The sequence below is a fragment of the Bombina bombina genome, chromosome 4 (genome assembly GCF_027579735.1).
Source record: "Bombina bombina isolate aBomBom1 chromosome 4, aBomBom1.pri, whole genome shotgun sequence".
NCBI lineage: Eukaryota > Metazoa > Chordata > Amphibia > Anura > Bombinatoridae > Bombina > Bombina bombina.
The window spans coordinates 941,520,068-941,537,224 of record NC_069502.1 but is presented as its reverse complement, the minus strand read 5'-3'; the positions used below and the strand labels follow the sequence as shown (position 1 = coordinate 941,537,224).

Here is a 17,157-nt window from a genome sequence, read left to right as displayed (position 1 = left end):
GAATAAATTGTCATCTTCTAAAACCTACGGAGGCTTTGCATTACCAGATATCAGGTTGTATAATTTGGCTTTTCTAGCGCGATTTGTAGCTGACTGGATCTTCTCCAAAGATTATGTCTTGAATAATAAACTTGAAGAAAAAATCTGTTATCCATATATACCCATAGCTCTTTTACACTGCGAACCGAAAGAGTGGCCAGCTAACATTAGAGCACTTAAAATGCTCTCAAACCCCCTGAGGGCCTGGAGGAGAATAGGGAAGCTCATGGACTTAAACTGTCAGATATCTCAATATTTACCTGTAATAGGCAACCCTAAATTTCAGGCAGGCCTTGATTCAGCTGTGTTTAAACACTGGCACACTTTAGGTTTAGACAAACTTATACAACTTGTGGATCAAGAGAGAAAATGTATTAAAACATTTGATGAACTTAAAAATAACTTTAACCTCTCCAACAAAGATTTTTTTCGCATATTTACAGGCAAGGCACTATATCACAGATATCATGAGGGCAGTTAACTGGCGCTGGGACCTAGGAAGTTTGGAGGGCTGGCTCACCCTGGTAAGGAATGGGTTGATGTCAATCACTCCATGTTACCATCTACTGGGGGAAGGCAAAGGGAAGCATCTTCTTGAAAAACTAACCCAGGACTGGAATCTAGTCCTGGTACAGGACCATATTGACAGCCGATTCATAAAAACATCTATCTGTAGGATATCTCAAGCTACAATCTCAGCCACCTGGAGAGAGGATCATCTGAAACTCATTCACAGATATTATTATACCCCTGAGAAAGCATTTAAGTTTAAGAATTTAAATTTTGATAAATGTCCCAAATGCTCTAAGGAGGCTGCAGATTTGAGACACATGATCTGGGACTGCCCACTGATTAGACAGTGTTGGTTTAAAGTTGAATTCTGGGTAAAAACGTCACTTGGAATCTCCCCTCTGGGTCTATCATTGATCCAGATTATATTTTGTTTAAATAACCAAGAAGAACATATCCCCAATGAAAGGTTAATTACCTCAATTATTTTAGCAGTCAGGTATTTAATTTTTAAGAAATGGAAGTCAAGAAATTTACCAACAGTTCCAGAGATTAAAAACTTTCTTAAAAAGCAATGTATCTTAGAGCAGCGAGAAACCAACATTGATAAGGAACTTGATATCCAATCCTTCCTTAAAAAGTGGGCACCATTTATCAAATCACTTACAGCGCCAGAGATTGACCAAATAATATTTCCCTTCCAGAATTCAGAAATGGTACTATTGGGAATATGGTAAAGTGAGGTTTATCCTAATTTCTCTCTCTCTCCCCTTGGTGTGGTGTTAGAGGATCTTCTTTCCTCTTTACAAAATTTTTTTTTTTTTTTTGTTGCTCTCTCGCAAGATTAACCTTGAACATGTTGATATTATCGTGACTTGAGATAGCCTAGGATCTTACCAACAAGATATGAGTCATAATGTATACTCGTATACTCCCTGAGTTAACGATATATGCTTAGAGGAGGAGGGGGAGGGGGGAGAGGGAAAGATTGCTTTTGGACCTGTTCCTGGTCATTGTTTATGTTGTTGTTGATCCCGTTGGGGGGGAGGGGAGGGAAAGGGAATAAAAAAATGGTAAAATATACTCCAACAGAGAAATTATAACTATTAAGGAATGACAGAATGGAATTTAATTCATAATATTTTGCGTTTTGTTTGCTGATGTTTTTTGACTGTTTATTCTTTGTTTTGGAAATCATTGAAAATGTATAAACCTGTTGGAGTTCAATAAAGATGATTTAAAAAAATTTCATGCTCTATCTGAATCACAAAAGAAAAAATTTGGGTTCAGTGTCCCTTTAAATATAGTAGAATTGCATAATAAACAAATACATAGTAAACAGACAATGCAAACGCACTTAAAGGGATAGGAAAGTCAAATTTAAACTTGAATGATTCAAACAGAGCATGCAAGTTTAGGACACTTTTAAAGTGACTTCTAATTTAAAATGTACTGTGTTCTCTGGGGAGCTGCGCTAATTGGAGCATTAGTGCAGCCCTTGAGTCTATGAAGAAGAAGAGGATTAGCGCAACCCCCCTGCGTGCTACAGGTAAATATCAAAGGTGACAGGAGTTGAGAACATTTACATACGTTTTAATGAAATCTAATATAAAATGTTAATGAATATTCAGCATTTGGCTCGTTTTAAACTAACCGAATACCAATAGTGCAGCACACGAATATTCTGAAAAACTATTTTTTCTGAATATTCCTTCCGAATGGTTTGTCCGAAACTAATTATTCAATGCTGCACAGGTCTAGTAAGCCTTAAATTATGACTGGGGAGAGATATGCAGTGCTAGCTGTGCACACCCCTAGTTCATATTGTTTGATATTGAACTGGGCAGATCATTATTTCCTCTGGCTGTTGGGTAAAATATATGTTTAAGTAAATAAATACATCGATTAGCACTGCGGAATCTGTTGGCGCTCTAAAAATAACCGATAATTTAATAATAATAATAATAATAATATATTTATATTTAAAAACCATGACACAAACGTCCAGATTTTTTTTGTACTCTGCCATGATTGTGACTGGCAAACAGATGACATGACTTTGGGTGCCGTTTTCATTTGCTAACCTTGCTGCTTGTCACAATTCTGCCTGTCTGTCCGGCAGTGTGACAGCCAAGCTCCATGCTCTCCTCCTTGTACTACGCTAGCATAAGAAGGCATTAAACATGAAGGGGCTGTAAGGTTAGGGGGTCTGATCAGAGGTTCAATGTGGATATGAAGCTCAGAGGAGAAGAAAAAAAAAGGGGACTAAATTATTATTATTAATACAAAAAAATATTTTGTGTGTCAGGTCACGAAGATTTTTGAAGAGGCAGAAGTAGACTAAGCGAACACGGTTTTGTCCGTTTTTTCCCAAAATCCTAAAATGGAATGCAAATTACAACAAACGTAACCATAATGGGATATGAAACTCCAGTTTTTTCTTTTATGATCAGATGCAGTACACAATTAAAAATGTTTTTTTTTTAATTTATATTATCAAATGTACTTAGCTCTCTAAGTATCATTTGCTGAAAATCATGTAGCTAGCATCAGGTGCACTATATGGCAGCAGTTTTGCAATAATTCTTTTAACAATGTTACCCTTTGAGCAAACACTGCTGCCACCTGGTGCTCTGATTAAGACAGAGCATGCAATTTTAAGCAACTTTCTAGGGCCTAGATTTGGAGTTTGGCGGTAAAAGGGCTGTTAACGCTCCGCGGGCTTTTTTCTGGCCGCACCATAAAATTAACTCTGGTATCGAGAGTTCAAACAAATGCTGCGTTAGGCTCCAAAAAAGGAGCGTAGAGCATTTTTAACGCAAATGCAACTCTCGATACCAGAGTTGCTTACGGACGCGGCCAGCCTCAAAAACGTGCTCGTGCACGATTCTCCCATAGAAAACAATGGGGCTGTTTGAGCTGAAAAAAACCTAACACCTGCAAAAAAGCAGCGTTCAGCTCCTAACGCAGCCCCATTGTTTTCTATGGGGAAACACTTCCTACGTCTGCACCTAACACTCTAACATGAACCCCGAGTCTAAACAACCCTAACCTTACACTTATTAACCCCTAATCTGCCGCCCCCGCTATCGCTGACCCCTGCATATTTTTTTAACCCCTAATCTGCCGCTCCGTAAACCGCCGCAACCTACGTTATCCCTATGTACCCCTAATCTGCTGCCCTAACATCGCAGACCCCTATATTATATTTATTAACCCCTAATCTGCCCCCCTCAATGTCGCCGACACCTGCTTACACTTATTAACCCCTAATCTGCCGAGCGGACCTGAGCGCTACTATAATAAAGTTATGAACCCCTAACCCGCCTCACTAACCCTATCATAAATAGTATTAACCCCTAATCTGCCCTCCCTAACATCGCCGACACCTAACTTCAATTATTAACCCCTAATCTGCCGAGCGGAGCTCACCGCTATTCTAATAAATTGATTAACCCCTAAAGCTAAGTCTAACCCTAACACTAACACCCCCCTAAGTAAATATAATTTTTATCTAACTAAATAAATTAACTCTTATTAAATAAATGATTCCTATTTAAAGCTAAATACTTACCTGTAAAATAAATCCTAATATAGATACAATATAAATTATAATTATATTGTAGCTATTTTAGGATTAATATTTATTTTACAGGCAACTTTGTAATTATTTTAACCAGGTACAATAGCTATTAAATAGTTAAGAACTATTTAATAGTTACCTAGTTAAAATAATAACAAATTTACCTGTAAAATAAATCCTAACCTAAGATATAATTAAACCTAACACTACCCTATCAATAAAATAATTAAATAAACTACCTACAATTACCTACAATTAACCTAACACTACACTATCAATAAATTAATTAAACACAATTCCTACAAATAAATACAATTAAATAAACTAGCTAAAGTACAAAAAATAAAAAAGAACTAAGTTACAGAAAATAAAAAAATATTTACAAACATAAGAAAAATATTACAACAATTTTAAACTAATTACACCTACTCTAAGCCCCCTAATAAAATAACAAAGCCCCCCAAAATAAAAAATTCCCTACCCTATTCTAAATTAAAAAAGTTACAAGCTCTTTTACCTTACCAGCCCTGAACAGGGCCCTTTGCGGGGCATGCCCCAAGAATTTCAGCTCTTTTGCCTGTAAAAGAATAAATACAATACCCCCCCCCAACATTACAACCCACCACCCACATACCCCTAATCTAACCCAAACCCCCCTTAAATAAACCTAACACTAAGCCCCTGAAGATCTTCCTACCTTGTCTTCACCATCCAGGTATCACCGATCCGTCCTGGCTCCAACATCTTCATCCAACCCAAGCGGGGGTTGGCGATCCATAATCCGGTGCTGAAGAGGTCCAGAAGAGGCTCCAAAGTCTTCCTCCTATCCGGCAAGAAGAGGACATCCGGACCGGCAAACATCTTCTCCAAGCGGCATCTTCGATCTTCTTCCATCCGGTGCGGAGCGGGTCCATCTTGAAGCAGGCGACGCGGATCCATCCTCTTCTTCCGTTGTCTCCCGACTAATGACGGTTCCTTTAAGGGACGTCATCCAAGATGGCGTCCCTCGAATTCCGATTGGCTGATAGGATTCTATCAGCCAATCGGAATTAAGGTAGGAATTTTCTGATTGGCTGATGGAATCAGCCAATCAGAATCAAGTTCAATCCGATTGGCTGATCCAATCAGCCAATCAGATTGAGCTCGCATTCTATTGGCTGTTCCGAAGATCTTCAGGGGCTTAGTGTTAGGTTTATTTAAGGGGGGTTTGGGTTAGATTAGGGGTATGTGGGTGGTGGGTTGTAATGTTGGGGGGGGGGGTATTGTATTTATTCTTTTACAGGCAAAAGAGCTGAAATTCTTGGGGCATGCCCCGCAAAGGGCCCTGTTCAGGGCTGGTAAGGTAAAAGAGCTTGTAACTTTTTTAATTTAGAATAGGGTAGGGAATTTTTTATTTTGGGGGGCTTTGTTATTTTATTAGGGGGCTTAGAGTAGGTGTAATTAGTTTAAAATTGTTGTAATATTTTTCTTATCTTTGTAAATATTTTTTTATTTTCTGTAACTTAGTTCTTTTTTATTTTTTGTACTTTAGCTAGTTTATTTAATTGTATTTATTTGTAGGAATTGTGTTTAATTAATTTATTGATAGTGTAGTGTTAGGTTAATTGTAGGTAATTGTAGGTATTTTATTTAATTATTTTATTGATAGGGTAGTGTTAGGTTTAATTATATCTTAGGTTAGGATTTATTTTACAGGTAAATTTGTTATTATTTTAACTAGGTAACTATTAAATAGTTCTTAACTATTTAATAGCTATTGTACCTGGTTAAAATAATTACAAAGTTGCCTGTAAAATAAATATTAATCCTAAAATAGCTACAATATAATTATAATTTATATTGTAGCTATATTAGGATTTATTTTACAGGTAAGTATTTAGCTTTAAATAGGAATCATTTATTTAATAAGAGTTAATTTATTTCGTTAGATAAAAATTATATTTAACTTAGGGGGGTGTTAGTGTTAGGGTTAGACTTAGCTTTAGGGGTTAATCAATTTATTAGAATAGCGGTGAGCTCCGCTCGGCAGATTAGGGGTTAATAATTGAAGTTAGGTGTCGGCGATGTTAGGGAGGGCAGATTAGGGGTTAATACTATTTATGATAGGGTTAGTGAGGCGGGTTAGGGGCTCATAACTTTATTATAGTAGCGCTCAGGTCCGCTCGGCAGATTAGGGGTTAATAAATGTAGGCAGGTGTCGGCGACGTTGAGGGGGGCAGATTAGGGGTTAATAAATATAATATAGGGGTCGGCGATGTTAGGGCAGCAGATTAGGGGTACATAGGGATAACGTAGGTGGCGGCGATTTGCGGTCGGAAGATTAGGGGTTAATTATTTTAAGTAGCTGGCGGCGACGTTGTGGGGGGCAGGTTAGGGGTTAATAAATGTAATACAGGGGTCGGCGGGGTTAGGGGCAGCAGATTAGGGGTACATAAGTATAACGTAGGTGGCGGTCGGCAGATTAGGGGTTAACAAAATTTAATCGAGTGGCGGCGATGTGGGGGGAGCTCGGTTTAGGGGTACATAGGTAGTTTATGGGTGTTAGTGTACTTTAGGGTACAGTAGTTAAGAGCTTTATGAACCGGCGTTAGCCAGAAAGCTCTTAACTCCTGCTATTTTCAGGCGGCTGGAGTTTTGTCGTTAGAGCTCTAACGCTCACTTCAGAAACGACTCTAAATACCGGCGTTAGAAAGATCCCATTGAAAACATAGGCTACGCAAATGGCGTAGGGGGATCTGCGGTATGGAAAAGTCGCGGCTGAAAAGTGAGCGTTAGACCCTTTAATCACTGACTCCAAATACCAGCGGGCGGCCAAAACCAGCGTTAGGAGCCTCTAACGCTGGTTTTGACGGCTACCGCCGAACTCCAAATCTAGGCCTAAGTTTTTCAAATAAAGATACCAAGAGAACTAAGAAAAAATAATAATAGGAGTAAAATTAGAAAGTTGCTTAAAATTGCATGCTCTATCAGAATAATGAGAGTTTAACTTTGACTAAACTATTCCTTTAATAAAAAAAAAAATGAATAAAAAAAATGACAGCATAATTCTTCCTCACCCTGTCTTCACCACTAATGTGCTGTGTTCATAGGTATTAAATTAGTGTTGAAGACAGATGAGGAGGAATAAATATGTTGTCATTCAGGATAGTGATGTAAGTGACCTTATCTTTTATATAAATTGTATTTAAATGGACCAACATCCTTTCTATTTCAATTCTTTAAATAAAAAAAATATTTTGCTGAAAACTCATTTCCTATCATTTAATGTGATTTTTTTTTTCTCCGATTGTGTTTTCAATGGCAAGATACACAGATTCGTATTTTGCTATGCTTGATGAATGCTTTATTGAAATATAAACCTTAAAATGAAGGTCAATTTTCATCAATGAGTGCCCGGTTTTTAAAAATACTTTTAAAAACAGTGGCACTTTCATTGATGAAAATTACTGGCTTCCTCCAATCACAGCCAGGCATCACGAGCTGGACGCTCTGGGGTGCAAGCCATGATTGGAGGAAGCCGGTTTTGTCATTTCTGACGTCAGTACAGAGGAACTGAGGCTGAGATCGGCGATCCGGTTTTGCAGAAGTAAAAGGTATTTCTTCAAATCCAGTGCAATGTAAATTTTCATCAATGAAAGTGCCCCTGTTTTTAAAAATATTTTTAAAAACTGGGCACTCATTGATGAAAATTGACCTTCACTTTAAATGCAAGGGAACGCCTCTGGGCATTGCAAGGCTGTCCACTGTGAGCACTCAGGAGACACCGATACAGTACTCTCTGCAGTTCCTGTAAGTACTGTACCTAAACGCACTTACTTGCAGTCTACTCTTATTTTCTTATAAAATGTGAATTGAGTTATGTTAAGAAGTGTACTAAACATGCATTTTTACAATGTAATACAATGCTTGACTAGATTCCTTGGTTTTGCAAACATAATATGACTGATAGAGATTAAATATCAACACTGGAATATGTTGTAGCTAAATAAAATACGAATAGTTTTTATGTATCTATAAATCTGTGTCCATGTGTGTTTGAGTGAGTAATTCTGTGTATGTTTGTGTATATGTGAGTCTGTCTGTGTTTGAGTGAGTATTTGTCTGTATGTGAGTGTGTTTGAGTGAGTCATTCTGTGTATGTTTGTGTATATGTGAGTCTGTCTGTGTTTGAGTGAGTATTTGTCTGTATGTGAGTGTGTTTGAGTGAGTAATTCTGTGTATGTTTGTGTATATGTGAGTCTGTCTGTGTTTGAGTGAGTAATTCTGTGTATGTTTGTGTATATGTGAGTCTGTCTGTGTTTGAGTGAGTATTTGTCTGTATGTGAGTGTGTTTGAGTGAGTAATTCTGTGTATGTTTGTGTATATGTGAGTCTGTCTGTGTTTGAGTGAGTATTTGTCTGTATGTGAGTGTGTTTGAGTGAGTCATTCTGTGTATGTTTGTGTATATGTGAGTCTGTCTGTATGTGAGTGTGTTTGAGTGAGTAATTCTGTGTATGTTTGTGTATATGTGAGTCTGTCTGTGTTTGCGTGTGTTTGAGTGAGTCATTTTGTGTATGTTTGTGTATATGTGAGTCTGTCTGTGTTTGAGTGAGTCATTCTGTGTATGTTTGTGTATATGTGAGTCTGTCTGTATGTGCGTGTGTTTGAGTGAGTCTGTCTTTGTTTTAGTTATTCAGTCTATGAGGCCCATTTATCATGCTCCGTACGGAGCTTGTGGGCCCATGTTTCTGGCAAGTCTTCAGACTCACCAGAAATAGCAGTTATGAAGACCGCTGCTCCATAACCCTGTCCGTCTGCTCTGCGCAGGCGGACAGGAATCGCCACAATTTAACCCAATCGATTACAATCGGCTTGATTGACACTTCCCTGCTGGCAGCCGATTGGCCGCGAGTCTGCAGGGGGCGGCGTTGCACCAGCAGCTCTTGTGAGCTGGCACACAAGAACTAGCACTGTCTAGCTGTGAAAAAAAGTCAAAATGTACAGAGATAAGAGGCGGCCTTCAAAGGCTTAGAAATTAGCTATGAGCCTACCTAGGTTTAGCTTTCAACTAAGCATACCAAGAGAACAAAGTAAATTGGACAGTTGTTTAAGATTGCATGCCCCATCTGAATCATGAAAGTTTAATTTTGACTAGACTGTCCCTTTAACCCCTTTAAGGACCAACGACGTATAGGGTACGTCCTGCAAAAAACGGTCCTAAACAACCAAGGACGTACCATGTACGTCGTCGGCTATCGAGATCGCTTCCAGCCGCTCTAACAGTATTACAGCGATGCCTCGATGTTGGGACTGTTCCCAACTGCCGGGACCTGGATTGATCACTCCCCCACGAGTGATCACTTCCGGTTTCTCTCCACGTGGAGCCCGGCAGACTAGCAGAGCATCGGAAGCGATCGGACAGACTTCCTATGCTCTGCTTGTGTGCTGAGTGCCTCGGTGGGTCGAGGCACTTAGTTAGTAACCAAAAAAATTTTTTTAATATGTAAAAAAGATGTTTTGATATAAAATAAAAGCCACATATAGCCCCCCTTCCCCATGAGGCTTCAAAGATGGCGATGCCCAGTGCATCATGGGGCCTCTGGGGGTGTCCCTAGCCTGCCTCATCATAGGGGCAGGCTAGGGTCATCCAATCTAAGCTTGCCAAAAAAAAAAAAAATGATAATAAAATATTTCATTTGTCTGATCATGTCAATATTTGTAAATATTGACACTGATCAGTGTGGATCTCCCTCCCTCTACTCACTTGCGAGAGAGAGAAGAAGAAAGAGAGAAAGAGAGAGAAAAAAAAAAAAAAAGAGAGAGATAGAGATAGAGAGATTATCTAATATATTTGATAAAAAAAACATATATGTTTCATATATAACTGTCCTGATTGCCCTGGACAGCCTGGACTCTGCATTGTGGACTGCTTCAAGCGGTATCATACAATGGTCAATTTAAAAAAAAATAATAATAATAATAATAATTGCTGTTATTCTTTTTTTGGTTAGGTTCACTGTTAAGAGTTTTTTTTTTTTTTTTACTTTTACTGTGCCAGATTTTTACATTTCACTACTCAATTTTTTATAAGTTCTAAAATTGGGGCTGCTTTTATTTACAAAAACCCCTGTCAAACCTATGCAGGAGGGCCATAGGTGTACTCAGGATGCCTTGCAGAAAATAATCTGGAGTTTTTTTGCAATAACTTACAACAGTCTATCCTAAATCATAGTCACGGTTGCACACCATGTACAATACCTTGGGGTGTCAACATTTCAAAAATATACACTTTCATGGCAATTAATAAAAATGGGGTATGCAATAGGCCCCAAACTAAAGATAGGCCTATCAGAAGAAATACTCTCACTTTTAACTAAATTTACAAGTCATAAAATTGCAACAGAATCTTCCTAAAATCCTGGCAAACCTATGCATGGGGGGCATAGGTGTACTCAGGAGGTCTTGCAGAAAACAACCTTAAAGGGACACTATACCCAAACTTGAATCTTGAAAAAGGCTGTCCAGCCGAAACATGTTGATACCAGAGCACACCTGCACAGGATTTGAGAAGACAAAGTGAATACCAGCTATACCCAGTTGAAATATTCAAGTTCCCACTGAGCGGCATATATTTAACCGCAAAGATCACATTGATAACTAGAAATCCTTTTTCTACTTATCCTACAAACTTTCTACTTATCCCAACAACCACATTTCAGCACCCACATCGGTCACTGACCAACATCTAAGAAACCTGGGAACAACAGACCGGAAAGGCACGCAAAAATTCCAAATCAGGAGGTTATCCAACAACCATACCATCGTGATCAGTCACTGACCGACAGACAAGCCACAGAATAGAAAAACCGGAGATACTTAAAAAACATCAGCAAACGGTTAGCACTTAACCGCAACGAAGATTCCACCAAGAAACCCTTAAGAGCGCGATCGGTCACTGACCGACAAAGGATAAGGTAACTGAGCGGCCACGACAACTACCGAAACACTTATATAAAAGTGAATTTTCAGATAAGCCCACCTAATAAGAGGAAACCAAAGCGGCATTTATTTAACCGCCAGCAGCTCATATAGAACTGCCACCAGCTTGATCTTGAAACTTAATCAAAACACTGGCATAGCGGCGTTTATTTAACCACAATTATCTCACAAAAGTGATATCAAACAGATACACTTCAAGGTACTAATTTGTATACTTATATTATAGTGTGATAAAAATCGCACCAACATACCTCTACATTTGATATATAGTTGCCTAAGATAAGATCTCAAACTCAATTGCATAGCTGAACTTGAAACAAAGTATCCTATATGAACTATACAGCAACTATTGTTTTATCCACTATAAAATTGTATCTACAAACATTCTGTTAGAAATTACAACTTGTGATAAACCCAAAACTGTATAAATTATAAGATTTCAACGTTATTATTTTAATTTAATTTATTTTTGATATATTATGTACATTTTTATACATAGAGACACCGGTGTCATTTTTTAAACTTTGATGGAATTGTAATAATTTTTGTTTAACTGTACTTTTAGCATCACTACTATTGGGTAAATTTACCATAATCAAATAAAGGATCATATTTATTTCTTAAATAGTTTTGACATCCATTTTTTCCAAAAGAGAATATAAAATTAGGACTCATCAAAACATTAACATATATTGAGCCCACATATTATCACACATATTTACAGTAAGACACATTGGGAATAGCAACTTGTTTTGCGCCACCTACTACAACTAACTATAACACTATACCCAAACATTTTCTTTCATACTAAAGGTAGAGAATATAATTTTAAACAACATTCTAATTTACTTCTATTACCTAATTTGCTTTATTCTTTAGATATACTTTAATGAAGAAATAGCGATGCACACTGTGAACCAATCACAGGAGGCATCTATGTGCAGCTACCAATCAGCAGCTACTAAGCATATCTAGATATGCTTTTCAGCAAAGAATATCAAGAGAATGAAGCAAAATAGATACTAGAAGTAAATTAGAAAGTTGTTTATAATTCTATGCTCTTTCTAAATCATGAAAGAAAAAATTTGGGTTTCATGTCGCTTTAAGTGTTTTTTTGCATTAACTTACAATAGGCTCTCCTAAATCAAAGCCAAAAAGCAATGTGTGTGTAAAAATGAGAAAATACCACCACACATTGTCTCCAATTTTTTTGGCTAAAATAGTTGCATCAACGGCATCAAAACACCCCATATACAATACCTTGGGGTCTCAACTTCTGAAATATATGCACGTTCATGGCGAGCAAATAAATTGGGGTATGTAAAAAAGCCCCCCAAAAGAAGATAGTCAAAAGAAGATATGTTACATTTGAAAAAATCACAAACACATGTCAGAAGTTTGGCATTGCAAACCCCAAACAACCCAACAAACCTATACATGGGTGGTATCACTGTACTCAGGAGATCTTGCTGAACAAATATTGGGGTGTTCTTTGGCAGTAACATATAACAGGAACTAAGAATCCATGCCTAAAGTATAATGTGTGTGAAAAATAACACAAAAAATGAGTTGGAAAACTGCAATGTGCCCCCTAAAAATAAGGCCTTTTAGCCCCCTGAGAATGCAACAAACCTATTCATGGGTGGTCACTGTACTCAGGAGATGTTGTTGAACACATATTGAGGTGGTTTTTTTTTTGCAGTAACAAATAACAGAAACTATGAATTCATGCCTAAAGTACAATGTGTGTGAAAAATAACACAAAAAAAATACTACCCAAAAGTTTGACAAAGACTGGTGTTTGAATTAGTGCATGGAAAGTGTTAAAATACTTGCATTTCAAATACCGTAGGGTGTCTACTTTTCAAAAATATATGGTTTGATGGGGATAAATTACATTGTCTGGCTTCAGAAATGTCCCAAATAGGACATGGGTGCATGATGACAGATGTGAAAATTCCAAGTTGGAAAACTGGAATGTGCCCCCTAAAATTAAGGCCCTTTAGCCCCCTGAGAACCCAACACACCTATACATGGGTGGTATCACTGTACTCAGGAGATGTTGCTGAACACATATTGGGGTGTTATTTGGCAGTATCCCTTAACATTCTCATTAAATGTATTCTTAAATTGCTATTTTGTCAAAAAATCACCACTTTTTTTTTTTCTTTCAAGCTTTGGCATAGATTGGTGGTAAAATGGTTGCATGAAGAGTCAAAATACCCCAAGTTTAATACCTTAGGTTGTCTTCTTTTAAAAAATATATACATGTGAAGGCTTATTCAGGGATTCCTGACAGATATTGGTGTTACAATGTAACTATCGCTAATTCTGCAAAAAAATGGTTTTGAAATAGCAAAGTGCTACTTGTACTTATCGCCCTATAACTTGCAACAAAAAGCAAAAAACATGTAAACATTTGGTATTTATAAACTCAGGACAAAACGTAGAAACTATTTAGAATGGGTGTTTTATGATAGTTGTAGAAGTGTAACAGATTTTGGGGGTCAAATTTAGAAAAATTTAGTTTTTTTCCATTTTATCATCATGTTTTATAAAAAAATATATAGTAAATTATAAGATATGATGAAAATAATGGTATCTTTAGAAAGTCCATTTAATGGCGTGAAAAACTGTATAAAATATGTGTGGGTACAGTAAATGAGTAAGAGGAAAATTACAGCTAAACATAAACACCGCAGAAATGTAAAAATAGCCTTGGTCCCAAACGGTCAACAAACGGAAAAGTGGTCTGGTCACTAAGGGGTTAACTACAGTTTTGAAACAGATATAACTTTTTTTTGAAGCATTTTTGCTAATACATGTATATTACACAAATACTGAAATACACCCGTGTGGATTCCATTTGTGGCTGGAATATCCCTTTAAATTTCAGATTTAAGGATGGCTGAATGTTACCAAATTTATTTCCATTAGGGAATTAATCAATTGTTTTTTTTGTTTGTCTAAAACATCTCTGTTTTTACATTCTAATTGTGACAGTCTGAGCAAGAAAGGTATAGGTTAAACATCAGCCAGAGTAGTCAGTGTCAGCATTAACAGAGAGGGGGGAGTCCATGAGACTGAGTCAACACAAAAAAAATATGAGAGCAGTCACAGTATCAATAGGCAGTAGGATAAATGTGACCTTGGTCAAAGGGCTCAAACAGTATTTTATAGGGTTTTTGACAGTTGAGATTACCCATATGTGCTTTACAAACAAGCACTTTACCACCTGTTTTAACATAATAATTTTATTTTATTGTGCATGTAAATGTTCTAGACCAATTTAATGGGCACACCACCCGGATGATTTTACTGACCACCCAGCTAATTTTTTTTAGCCAATATTAAAAAGGTATATGAAACCCAGAAATGTTCTTTTGCGATTCAGACAGAGCATACAGTTTTAAAAAAGGTTTCCAATTTACTTATATTATCAAATTTGCTTTGTTCCCATGGTACATGGTATTGTTTAAGAGAGACATAAGTAGGTGTCATGGCAGGAAATAATGCTGCTATCTAGTGCTCTTGCAGATGGATAAAGTTCTTGCAAAACGTCTATGCTATATAGTAGTTCAGACAAATGCACGCTCCTGAAGTTACGTCCTTGCTGTTCAACAAAAGATACAAATATAACAAAGACAATTTGTAAATAGAAGTGAATTAGGAAGTTGTTTAAAATCGAATTCTCTATCTGAATCGTGAAAGAAGAATTTTGGGTTTCATGTCCTTTTAAGCTAAAATGAGCCAATATTAAAATTGCCAATGTATGTTGAATAAAGGATCATTAAATCAATTGATGTTAAGCTATCCAAAGCATGACTTAATTGCACAACTTAAGTAACATTTATAAATAACAGAAAATGTTATAATATTGCAAAATATAAATGTTAATGCATAATAATCTTGCACATTTCCTTTCAAATAAATTATCTCTGTACTGTGCATAAATGATCATCTCTGAGTCTCTGTACTGCACAATAGTTGCATAAGATCTCTCTTTAAACAATGGGTGGCCAAATGGAGGCCCAGGGAACCAAATGTGGCCCTCCGAGGCTTTACTTGTGATTTACAATTTCTTTGGGAGAGGAACTATCCTGTTTTTATATTTTATACTGCAAATCACATGCATTTTTGTATTAATTTAATTCACCACATACACATGGCACTTAATTTTTTATTTGCTATGGGCTCAATGTAAATGTACAGGGCGGCCCTTTTGAGGACTTACTTAAATACTCACCCCACCACAAATAACTGAGACACCAACCTACCAATTGCTATGCGTGGGGGGCGATGCGAGTCCAAACCAACTTTTTGCTCAGCTCTGAGAAGTGATGATAGGACAGTGTCCAACCGGCTGTGCAGGCTTTTCTCGTCCACTTGCCTGTACCAATAGGCAACTAGCAGGGCAAGTAAGGACAGGACTGGGATACACAGAAGCTTGGGTGTAGCCATCAGAAAGACTGATACTAGGACTTATCACAACATAAAACATTCACTGTGTAAAATAAAAATACAAAAATATCAGTATAACAACTATATAGGAACACAGTATTAATTATAAGTGATTGTTATGCCACTTCATTTTCTATAGCATTTTTTTTTTTAATTACAATATACAGTAATTTTTTACCATAAATTATGTCACAAGTTTACCAACTGGAATATAATCTACCATTAGCCTACTGCACTAGAGCTTGCAGGAACATTTTAAGAAATGCAGGGTAATAAAGCCTAGTAGTATTTTCAATAATGCATGGAAATATATAATTATATAGAAAAACAAGTAGAGGCACAACCTAACTGGTTTTATAACACAATGTTAATTACCCTGTGTACCATATAGCAGTAATGATCTTCTTTATCTAAGACCCTGTCACTCCCAGCATGATTGGCATAAACACTAGTAAGTATTTATTGCTGCTTACCTCTCACATTCACACAACCCAACATCTACAGATTACACAGCTGCAGCTCTCCCAGCCCTGGCCTCTTCCTTTACTGGAGGAGGAGCAACAAACACACACACGGAAGACTCAGTAACCATGCAGTGCTTTCATCCTATGGAAACAGAATTTTTTTTACTAAGCATTGTAACCCCCGCCCATTTTGAGATGGATGGAAAAGAAAGCAGAGTAGCTAGTAGCTACCGGTTGGGCACAACTGAACTGAAGAGCATTGGCAGTTTAGAAGTTAATGCCCTACCCTGACCCAGTGCAGCTCTGTCATTACTTATTTGCAAAGGATTTTTTGTTTCAGTTTATGCATTGTCATTATTGACACTGTGCATTTTAAAGGATTTATAGTTCTTGTATTAGTATCATCGAAAGGAGAACAGGATGAATTGCTGCCATTGGGCTATGAAGCAGTCGAAGGGTTAACCTAGCATATAGTTGCAAAGAGCACGAGTTAGGATAGTCCATGTGTGTTTGTGTGACGTAGCACAAAAATGTGTATTTAATATGTGTATAGTACTGTCAGAAAAAAATCTGCACACGTGGCATTCCTTTAAGGGAAATGAAACATGATTGTTTTTTTATTTTCAGATACACGAATGCAGAAGAAAAAACAGCTATATAAAAGGACATATGATACCGCAGGCGTTTGAAACGCTATAACAGTTTAAAGCTCTGATATTATAGGTGCTTTATTTCACTCAGGTATACAGTCACGTTTATTATCGAATAAGCTCAATGCAGACCAGTTGGTTCTGCCGCTAACTAGTCCAATCTTGTGGGTAGCAAGAGGAAGAATTCATATAGAATGTGCAGCTTTACCTTTTGAGCTATAAAACTTACTCAGGAACAAGGTGTTGATTGTGTATTAAAAGGACATTTAGTCCAAAAATAATATGCTCTCTGTTTTGTTGAAACAAATGCACTTGTTCTGTGTGCTTAAAGGGCCATTATAGCAGTAAAATGACAGGCTCTAATCCATTAGAACATGTAACTTTTAACTGTAGTGACACTGTGATGTTATATGATTAGCCACTGCAAAAGGGTTAATTACATAGGGCATGTAATTTTAACATTATACTGTCC

General features: G+C 37.1%; 1 protein-coding gene across 1 annotated transcript in view; it reads right to left on the bottom strand.

Annotated features, from left to right (window-relative positions):
* Positions 1-16,123, bottom strand: part of LOC128657557 (ADP-dependent glucokinase) — an 86,073-nt gene extending 69,950 nt beyond the window's left edge. The window contains exons 1-2 of the mRNA XM_053711933.1: positions 16,045-16,123; positions 15,388-15,614 (exon numbers count right to left, since the gene is read on the bottom strand). Of these exons, the coding sequence (XP_053567908.1) occupies positions 15,388-15,571 (184 nt within the window). The 5' untranslated portion in view covers positions 15,572-15,614; positions 16,045-16,123. The remainder of the gene's footprint in view (positions 1-15,387; positions 15,615-16,044) is intronic.
* Positions 16,124-17,157: the final 1,034 nt, after the last annotated feature.